Consider the following 11,672-nt stretch of genomic DNA (forward strand, 5'->3'; position numbering starts at 1 on the left):
ACAAAATTAAAAATTATAATTATTAAAAGTTATGGAACAAATATAAAAATAAATTCCCCTTATCCTCTAAAATATATATTTGTACATATATTATTAACACATATATTATTTTTTTAAATGTTTTATATGTTATAGAAGTTCGTATGGACTTAGAGATTATCTAATGTATCCGTTATGAATTGCATAACACAAATTAATAATTCTTATATATATTATTATCATATTGCTATAATAATAAATATATTTTACGAATATTAATACGTAATTATACAGCATAATATATATACAATTATAATTATTTATATGATTAAATTCTTATGATTTGTCTTTATTGTATTGATATTGAGGATAATGTTTTATCTGTATTCTCTACGTTCTATATTCTATATAAATTTAATAATTAGAAATTTTATAACATCGTATATTTTTTTTTCTGTTTAATTTTGAAAAATACTAATAAAAAATTTGTATAATAAGTGCGCTATATTAAATAACTAAATTATATATTTAATATATTTTTGAATAAATTCAATTAATTTTATTTTAAATTTTATTATTATAAAAGGTATATAATATTTTTTTAATGTAATTTTTCTATGCACTTATACTAAAATTCATTGTAGTTATATAAATTTTACTAATTTTTTCCAATGTATCAATAAAAATAAATTTTTAAATAAATGATGAATTTTTGTTATCATTGGAAAATTATAATCATTTTATTAGTAATATTTTGTTTATTTAACATATAAGTATATTAAAGGTATATATAATGGAACATAAAATTAAACAAATCATATTTATTGAAATATCTGCTTTCATCTTTTTATTTTGGATATGTCATTTAAAGAGTTATATGGTATGATATTATCATTTAAGTATATTTGCATTATTCATGCTTTACGTGTTTTATTTTTATTAATAAGGTTTCATAGAATTAATAATTTATCTTTTAAATAACAAATATTTTTTATCTTTATTTTTTTTTCCCTTTAGATTATCTTTGATAAATCTTTTGAAGAGTACTACAATATTTATAGAAAATTAGATACAAGAATTTTTCGATTACTAACAATATATAAACAGGATAAAGATTTAAATATTTTAAGACTAAACCAAAATATACAAAATAAAACAGAATGTGAAAAGGATATAACTATTAATGAAAAACTGGTCAAAGGAAAAAACAAACATTCTAATAGGGATTTATTAAATAAGGCGCAATACTATACCGAAATTATTGATTATAATAATGGAATGTTTGATGGAAAACATTTCCATTTTGAAAAAAAATGGATTAAAAAAAAAGATTATGATTATTTTATTGAAAAAAACAGAAGAATTTGTGATATAAATTTAAAAAAAATAAAATTTAGAAGTTATGGATTTGGAATTGCTACATTCCTGATTTTTTTATTGTTAGGAGTAGGATTACCCATATTGAGGACATGCGAGTTATCAGGTATATTTGGAGAAAATGGACCGTTCAAGAAGTGTTGGGAATATGTAGAAACATTGTTGTCAGATAGTCTAAAAAAAACATTATCTGAAGGATATGTTTACTTAATTATATTTGGAATATTTATCATTACATTAACCGTTATACTTATAGTAACAATTTATAAGATTTTAATAAATAATGAAAAATATAATAAAATTAAGTTATTGAACGAGAAAAATGAATAATAAAAATATGTATTATTCTGTAAAGAAGCTATCAATATGAAATAGTATATATAATATTTTTTGTCAACTACTTAGTAAACCTATATACATATTCTAAAATATAGTATATTAACAAGAGTATATTTGGACTTATTCTACATACAATAGTAATAATATATTTTTTTAGTATTTTTGTGTATTTGATATTTTTATGTTTTTATAAGCGTGTTATAATGTGTCATTTTTACTCAATTAAATATTACGGTTTTATATATTTTTCTATGAGTTTAAATATATTTTTATGAATAATATATATTTTTTTTATTTAAATGATTATACAATGACACAATTAATATTTATTTATAGAACTGTTATAATATATATTTGTACTAAATATGTGCTACTTCTAATTTTATATTATTTTCTACTATAAAATTATTACTTGTTAAGAGTATTAAGAAAATGTTTTATTATTTCTAGATTAAAAATGGATGGGTCTTTTTCTATGTTTAATATAAAGAAGTAAATATATTTCGTTACATTTATATGTGCATATATACTTTAGTTACTTATAAAATAACTTAATATAAATTCTATATGATATCTTATGCGTGATATATAATTAAAAACATATTAATGTTAGAAATATTTTTAATAAACTTGAATTATTTTTGCATCGAATAAATATGAAATTATATGTATATAATTATATGTTATCGTTATTAATTATGGACTAATTATAATTACTTATTAGTGTGCGTATCTTATATTATGACAATTAAGTGAAATTTAAAATGAATTATTATATATGTTTTACTAATTGCAGTTATAATTCAATTTAAAATTTTTTTTATTAATTACATATTATATTGAAAATAAATAAAAAAATATAAGCTATTTTTATATTCCATGTCGTTGGAATATTAAATTAATGAATTAAATATAATCGCATATTAATAGATAATATTAATATACACTCTTTTTTTCTTTTATAGTTTAAATTTCTAAAAATACATTTAAAATTATATAAATAATCATTAACAGTAATTAAAATGAATATATTTTGGGGGATATTGCTTTATCATGTGTAGGTATATATTTGTGTGTTTGTTGCATTTTTTGTGGTTGTACATAAATATATTATTTAAAAAATTTATATGATTTTTTATATATATAAATGTGCAAATGATTTATATTGATTAATAATAATGCTTTCGCATTTAAAGGATTCCTTTTTTTTGTTAAAAAAAAAGAAAAAACTAATTTTTTTTTTTAATTATTGATATATAGATTTTTAGGATTTATAGATATGGACCAGAAGTTAAAAGTCAGTTTATTGCCAAGAAATAGTATACATTTATTAATATAATTTCAATTTCAGTATCATTCTTATATAAACAAATATTTATTTTGTTATTTGCTATGGTGCTTCAGAAAATATGAAAATAATGAGATTTATACATTAATTATTTTCATTGATTGTATGTCGATTTATTTCTAATTTATAAATATTACTTAAATGTCTATTATAAAGGAAAATGGCATCAAACATATAAATGTGTTTATATTGAAGAAATTAAAAATATTTGTCAAAAAATATTTTTTTTTAAAGTAAGGAAAAAAAAAAAAATGTTCCAGATTAAAGATTATTCGATGGAGTGCTCTAGATTATAAATATATTAACATATTATCTTCATTATATTAAACAGAACTTATATGCTAATTGAATTTATTTTGTAATGTTATAACATTTTTTTGTTTTATAAATTTGTATATGTTTAGCAATTTTATATGTAAAAATATTTATTTAATTCGTTAAAAGTTTTCGTTGTTAGAAGGATGAATAAGTGTAAAAGATAATAAACGAATGTTATTATGTACGTTAAAATAATTATATATAATGTAATTAGAAGAAAAAGTAATTATGTTAATTCAAGCAACATAATTTAGTGATACAAAAAAGTTACTATAAATCTAATAAGTTTTTTTATTTTTTTTTTTAGATATATTAATATTTCTCTAAGTATATGTTTATTTATATTTTGGGAAGAAAATATAAATACGTAATTTATATACTTTTAAATAATTCATTAAATAACAATAAATTGTATTCAGATTTATAATCAAAATATAATATTGCAAAATCCTTATACAAATATATAGTGCTAATTATTATAAGGCTTTTAAAAATATACGTATATTAATAGATTTTTAGTAACTATAAACGTTGTTTTATTAATATATAATAATTTATATAAGGAGATATATTTTTTATAAATATATTTTAAGGTTTATATAATCTAACAAAATTTCATTTCAGAACTTTATATAACTTTTCTATAATTTTTTCTGTTATATTAATTTATATTATTTAAATGAAGAATGAATATTTGCATGACATGCATAAATTTAGAATTATTTTATAAAAAATATAAAATGTTTGATAACTAACATTTGCATATATATTAATATATATTTTCTATATATTGCACTTTCTTTAAAATATATGAATTATTTTTTCAGTGATTAAATAATTTTCCACCTAATTTTACTTTATATAATTTTGTTTTGCAAATAATATTTTTTTTGTTTAAATAATAAAAAAAAATTTACTACAAATTTCTATTTAAAAATTAAACTGAATAATTTAAGAATTTACTATATAGTTTTATTTAAATTTTTTTTTACAATAGTGATTTTGTTTTTTGTCATTCTATAATAGAATTCTACATAAAAATTATACTTATTTTAAATTTATTTTTCATATGTAAAATTTAATGTGAGTTATATCTATATAACTTTAATATACTATTTTAAAATAAAATAAATAAATTAAAAATAATAATATAAACTGTTTTTTTTATCATTTTAAATATTTGAAATATAGTTAATATTTTCATTATTTAATATATTATAGGATACTGTAAGTATATGATAAAAGAAAATATTAAGTCGCTTATTTTTATTAAAATATTTGCATTTCCTTCTTTTATTTGGATGAGTCATTATATATATAATGTGTTATAACAAAAATATTTCATATATATACTTTTATTTTCGTTCTTTTGTTTCATGTTTTATTTTTAATAATAATATTTTCTCAGTATGCAAACATATATTTTTATAAATTACAAAAGATTTTTTTTTTTTTACAGATGTATATCGTTAGATAAACAACATGGCTATTTTACTTTAAGAAGTAATAGGCTATTATTAGATGACTCACTTGATTTGGGATCAATTGAGTATTTAAATTATGACGATAGAAATGCTACATTACAGAATGAATATGAACATAAAAATGATAATGGAACTAAATCCGAAATAAGAGGATCAAGAGAAAGCTGTTTAAGTATGGAAAAATTGTATAAATTAGATAAGAAAAAAAAGTCTTCACCACTTAGTAGAGTAGGTAGAATATGTGAACAAAATATATTTAATCAGTTAGATTCCATACATAAAATTAAGGATAATAAGTTTAATAATAAAATTACTGCAAACAAGAAGATGCGTAAAAAGGTGGCTTTAGCAGTTATTCCACCTTATTTAGTTATGTGGGCAGGATTAGTCATAAATACATTATTAAGTTCTGTATTTTGTAGTACCTTATAAGCGAATGTAGGATCAGTTGCATTTCAAATTGTAACTTTAGCTTTGATAGCATGTATGCCATTATTATTTATAATGGGCATTATTTATATTTTCAGAAAATTTATAAAATATGAAAAAATATATGAAAATAAACCAAAACTTTCTCAAAATGTATTAAATTTTTTGTTTGAAAAAACTTTTAACAAGACATAAAAGCACATGTAGTATTGTTTAAAATAATATGCTAATATGAGAATTATACATGCAATTTCGTAAACTTTATGACTTCATGTACATATAAATGAATATTTGTATATAAAATATAAATGCATATATTTTTAATTTCAAAAAAATGCGATCGTTTTGGTTATTAAATTTATACTTTAAAGAATTGTTTGAATATAATTTATTATTTCAGAATAATATATGTGTTCTTAAGCGTACTATTGTGAAAAATGGAAGTATGTTCCATAAAATTCATAAAAAAATGTGAAGTGTGAATTTATTCGTTAAGTTAGTTAAAAAATTTATAGTGTTATCTATGAAAAGTACACCTATAATGTTTCATTTCATTTACATTTATTTGAGCAAAATGATTATTTTGTTAACTAGTTAATAAACTGTTTGATTTTCCTAAAGTTAATTGTAAATATCTTTTTCTATATATTATAAAAACAAATAAGGGTAATTATATTTTTTAATAAGAGGTAAGTTTAATTATTATTTAATATAAATTGTATTATAAAAAATGGGAAGTCGTAATTATTTGCTACAATTAGTTTTTTAACACATACTTAACATTTTGAATAATTTATATAAGAAATTATAAATTTGTGATAATATAATATTTGTTATAAAAATGAATTATATATAGTTCATTAATAATTTTAGGTGTTCTAGATTATTTCTACTATACTTAGAATATGTATATTTAATATATTTATTACTTAATATGTACCTTTTAATGAATCTTATAAGAATTACATAAATATGTAATATATAGAAAAGTTATATATAATATATATATATATTACAAATTAATAAAATATAATTATATATGTATATTTTTATATTGTAAAATATTGTAAGTAAAAATTATCTTATGTAACAGAAAAAATTTGTTCTTAGGTATAACTTTTTTAAGAAGAAATACCATGGATATTTAATGTTCTAGTACAAACAAATTTTCAATAGACGAAAATGTATGACATAATAGAAAATTTATTGTAACTGTTTTCTATCTATTATTATTACTTCATGTCTTATATTTATTTATTTAGCAAAATTTATAATATAATATACATATGTCCATTCATATATATTTATATTTTTTAACTAGTTTAAATTATTAATTTTTATAAAATTTTTTTAAATATAATTTGGACTAATTTAAGAAGCAAACACGTAATATATATATGCTTGATAACTATTAGATTTACACATTCAATTGCATATTAAACATTTTAGTAAATTTAAAATGTAAAAATGAATATGTGTTTTAAAAAAAAAGCACTTTAAAGAATAGTTTAATTTATTTTATGGAATTAGTGACTAATAATATTTATCACATCTCCGATGAAAATTGTGCAATTGAAAGTCATTATATAATATTGTGTTTTTTTTTTTTATATGTGCTTTTGTGATGAATTTAGAAAAAATACAATTAATCGAGTTCATTAAAATATGTTTATGTATTAATAATAATATAAGTGAAAAAATAATAATTAATATCGTAGTTATTATGTGTTAATTAATAACTGCTGCCATAGAATTAAAATTTCTTTTTCATTATATTGAGAAATAAATGAAAATAACTAATATATCTAATGAACTTCTTTCTTATTGTCCATGGTGTATTAAGATAATCCATAGAAATTATGTAATAAATTAAAAATGTTTTCATTTTATTATAATACTATAAGTTATGCTTTTTAAAAAAAATAATACATGAAAAGAAAACAATAAAAAAAAGAATATATTTAAATAAAAAATGACATAATAATAAAATATATAAATTATTATATTAATAAAAACATAAAAAGGATCCATGTACTAAATAGGTACATTGATATTAATGTATGATTAAGAAATGTAAAAATATATTGAAGTTTGAATTGTAACATTCAACTTGAAGGATAATGTTTTAAATATTATAATATGATCAAGAAAAATAGATGAAATTGCTGAATAGTGTATTAGTACAGGCTTATGTTATGATATATATAATATATATCTTAAAATATATAAAAAGGAAATTCTTCATTATTAATAAAAGAATAAATAAATAAATTTATAAACTTTTCTTTCTAATTTATTCATAGAGTTCATGTTTACATTTGGAAAATTACATAATACAATAGATTTATTTCATATATAAAGTGGAAAATTATACTGCAAATGAAATATATTAACAGTGTATTCACAATATATTTATTTCTATATGGATATTTGAATAGAAATAAATAGGAATTAATATAGATATAAAAAAATTCTACAATACGCAATGATATAGTTTATGAATAGCATATTAATAAATGTTGTTTTTTAAAAAATTAACATAGTTATAATGGCGTAAAAAAAATTTTTAAAATAAAATTAAATTATCCTTATATTAATATTATTTGAGTAATATGTTCTATAATTGTAGATAAAAATATATAAACTATGAATATTATGAATTGTATCTCTATAAAATTGATCAATTTGAAAAATGTATGTATGATAAAGGCATACATAGAATTAAAAATAAAATCATTATGCATCAAGTAGGAATAAATATATATAAGAACGTATAATAAATATATCAATTACATTATATAATTTTGCATACATAAATATGTGTACCCATTAGTAATAGTACAATAACAGTATGTAATAAACATTAACTGCGTTATTGCTATATTACTAAAAAATAAAAAATTAAGTAATAAAATTTTGGTAGAAAATATTTAATAAATATTTTTTATTTATTAAAAACAAAATATTTGTGTAATAAATATTAATTCTATATATTATTATTGTATTGATCATGAATCAATATAAAAAAATTAATATAATAATAAAAAAGCATAAATAATTATTAAACCCTTATATTATATGAACTTTAAGTGTAAATTTATAGATATTAATGATTCATATAAATATATGTAAACATAAATTCACCTATGGCACAGATGAATAAAATGGAAAAAATTAAATATATTAGGGAAAAAAGAAATGGTTCATAAATACCTCCATTTTATAAAAAAGCAAAATATTTTGATTATAATTAAAATAACTTAATTATTAAACAATGAAATAAAAAGTTATTTGAGGAATAGTAAATATAGTTCTTTTTATATTAGGCTATAATTCCGTTTATATTTGGAATGAAGGCTGAATTATACTAATTTTTGAATTTTTATTTTTTTGATTTAAAATTAGTTTCATTTTTAATAATTTACTATTTTTTTTTTGCTGAATTATTAATGTTTTTTCTTTTTTAAAAAAGCAATATGAAATACTTGTTCTATCATTAATATAATTTTGTGCGTATATAATGATTATGTGTTAGTAAATTACAGAATTATCAAATACTAATAAAAAAATATTGAGATTTATAGTATTATCGTAATAATATATTTCTCATGAAAACATAAATTCATTTAACTTATATATATATATATATATATGTATTTTAAATATATGCTCTTTATTGTTATTATTTATATAAGAATAAAAGAAATTGTAAATTCGATCTAAAAAGTTCATCATAAAAATGATTAAATTTATAAATAACTTTTTTAACATATATTGTTACAATATTATATTAATTAAATAAAATATAATTTATATGTAATATTTATTTGCAAATATATTTCAATGCATTATTCTTGAAATTATTATGCATTTTTTTTTTTAATCATTAATATTAATTTATTTATATGAATAAAATACGAAAAAAAAAAGTTTTTTTATATATATATTAATGCATTATTTATAATTAAATAATTTATTTCCAAAATAAACATAATATAAAACATTTAAAATTTATGATACATATACAAAACTTTCATATGGATTATAGTTTTTAAAATACAAAATTTCATATATTATGTAATACATTGAAAATACTATTTCTAAAAAATTTATTATATTTCATCGAAAAATGAATGTTACATTAGTTATTATGGAATAATTTATAATGAAATTTATTTTTTTTAAAATTTCTTTTTTCATTTATATTTATTATTAAAAGCATTTAATTATAAGTAACAAATTTTATAAGATACAGTCTGTATGTATTTGAAATACTAATAAGAAAAAATAATTGAAATTAATAGTTGAAGTCTTAAAATGTAATAATATATATACTATCTAAAATTTGCACTTTTTTTATTTTAAATAATCCTAATAATTTAGAAATTTTTAGACAATAATTGTATATTTTTTTTTAAAAGGATAATAATATATTATTTAATTATTCTACTATTACATAAATATTTTGTACATTTTGAACACTTATATTTATTAACGAACTTAAATATATTATTTCAATTCAAATTATGTTTTTATAAATAGAATTAAAATAAAAATAGTGTAATTATTTTTCATTATCTCAGTTGTGATATATGTTATATTTATATACTTTTTATTAAGGTTTTTACAAAAATTTAATAGTAAATTTTTTTTTTAGTTAATGTAGAAACCTTTGTCATTAGATAAACATTATATAATTGTTAAATTTTTTCTAAGTTAATATATTTTAAAATTAAAAATCATCATAATGGAACAAAAAAATAAGTTACTCTTTTGTATTAAAATTGCTACATTTATTTTTTTAAGTTGGGTATGTCATTTTAGCAATGACGTGGTATAATAATATTATTTAAGAACACTTTGTATTATATATATTTTTGTTATTGTATTTTTATTTGTACTTTTCTTTTGAATGAAATTATGTATTCTTTAAATAGGAAATATTTACATTCTTTTTTTTTTAGAAAAAGTTTAATATATTTTTGGATGAAAGTTACAAGCTTCCTACAAAATTAGGTACAAGAACTTATAGATTACTAACAAAATATAAAAGGAATAGGGATTCAGATGTTGTATTTTTAAAAGAAAAGATTCCAGCTAATGAAAAATATAAAGGAAAAGATACATTTAGAAGTGAAGGGTTAACAAGAGGAAGTAATAAAACATGTAAGAGTACACCACATAATTCAGTATACTATGAAACATATAGGAAGAATAAATCTTGTGTGTGCACAAGAAGAGATTCGTATATTGGGAAAAGAATATTCGACAAAATATATTATAAAAATAGTGTTAGGTGTGCTACAAATTCTGATTTTAAGATTTTAAAAAGATGTATTTTAAATAAATTACATATTTTACCAGCTTTTTCTCTCTTATTTTTACCATTTGTAATAGTACAACTTGCTTCAATACGTTATAATGAATCTACGAAATTTATTAAATTTATTACTTCAGATGAATGGAATTTAGCTATAAATGTAATATGTATTATATTAACTTTTATATTTATATTAACTACTATCTACGTATTCAGAAAAGTTGAAAAATATAATAAAATGTTACATATAAAAAGTAGAATGAATAATAGGAATTATTGTTCTTACCCTAGAGTGGGGTTTTAAAAAAATTAGGATCATTAACTTTATTAGTGATATATATACATCATAAGAATATATATAATTGCATAGTTTTTATAAATCTATATCAATATGCATAACCTTTTTTGTAGAAAGCAGTATAAATATACATCTTTAATTTTTTGGTGACTGAACATTTTAATATTTTTCAACTTACATTTCAAAATATTGTTTTACTTTGACAATATATTATGTCTTCATATATATATTTGCGAATTTAAATATATACTTATGAAAAATATGTGTGTGTATGTATATTGAAATTAATACGAAAAAACACTTTTTTCATATTTTTACAGTCATTCTGCGTAGTTTATATATATATCGGCAAAAGATAGGCTTATATTTATTATTTTGTTGTTCTCTCTTAAAAATAATTTGTTGACGTAATTAAAGAAATGTTTAATTAGTTATAGAATAAAATTACGTGTTACCTCTTATTCTTATGAAGAAACGAAGAGAATGAATGAAAATATATTATTATTTTTTGTTTTTTTATATTTCTATTTAAATACACATAACAACTGAATTATAGATTTTATAAATATTATCATCATACATTTAATTTTACGTAAGATTCAAATTTATTATATGAGATCTTAGAATAAATTTAAAAAAAAGCGAAACCAATGAAATTTAATACATTGCATTTCATGAGAAATTTCGAAAAATATATATGATAATTACTTTATGTTTAACTGTCTTGTCTTTTTTATTGCTAAATATTTCGTTTAAATCATATTTATAATGTTATATAAG

At 17.6% G+C, this 11,672-nt stretch overlaps 3 protein-coding genes across 3 annotated transcripts; all 3 read left to right on the forward strand.

Annotated features, from left to right (window-relative positions):
• Positions 1-772: 772 nt before the first annotated feature.
• On the forward strand, positions 773-1,686 carry MKS88_001567 (uncharacterized protein; the record flags this gene model as incomplete). The annotated part of the gene is made up of 2 exons (XM_067214504.1): positions 773-859; positions 997-1,686. 2 exons carry the CDS (start codon positions 773-775, stop codon positions 1,684-1,686), a joined length of 777 nt encoding a protein of 258 aa, XP_067074933.1.
• Positions 1,687-4,596: 2,910 nt separating this feature from the next.
• Positions 4,597-5,277, forward strand: MKS88_001568 (uncharacterized protein; the record flags this gene model as incomplete). Its single annotated transcript, XM_067214506.1, has 2 exons — positions 4,597-4,616; positions 4,821-5,277. 2 exons carry the CDS (start codon positions 4,597-4,599, stop codon positions 5,275-5,277), a joined length of 477 nt encoding a protein of 158 aa, XP_067074934.1.
• A 4,744-nt stretch (positions 5,278-10,021) lies between these two features.
• MKS88_001569 (uncharacterized protein) lies at positions 10,022-10,898 on the forward strand (the record flags this gene model as incomplete). The annotated part of the gene is made up of 2 exons (XM_067214507.1): positions 10,022-10,108; positions 10,239-10,898. 2 exons carry the CDS (start codon positions 10,022-10,024, stop codon positions 10,896-10,898), a joined length of 747 nt encoding a protein of 248 aa, XP_067074935.1.
• Between the last annotated feature and the right edge of the window lie 774 nt (positions 10,899-11,672).

Source organism: Plasmodium brasilianum, chromosome 5 (assembly GCF_023973825.1).
Source record: "Plasmodium brasilianum strain Bolivian I chromosome 5, whole genome shotgun sequence".
In the NCBI taxonomy this organism is placed as follows: Eukaryota; Apicomplexa; class Aconoidasida; order Haemosporida; family Plasmodiidae; genus Plasmodium; species Plasmodium brasilianum.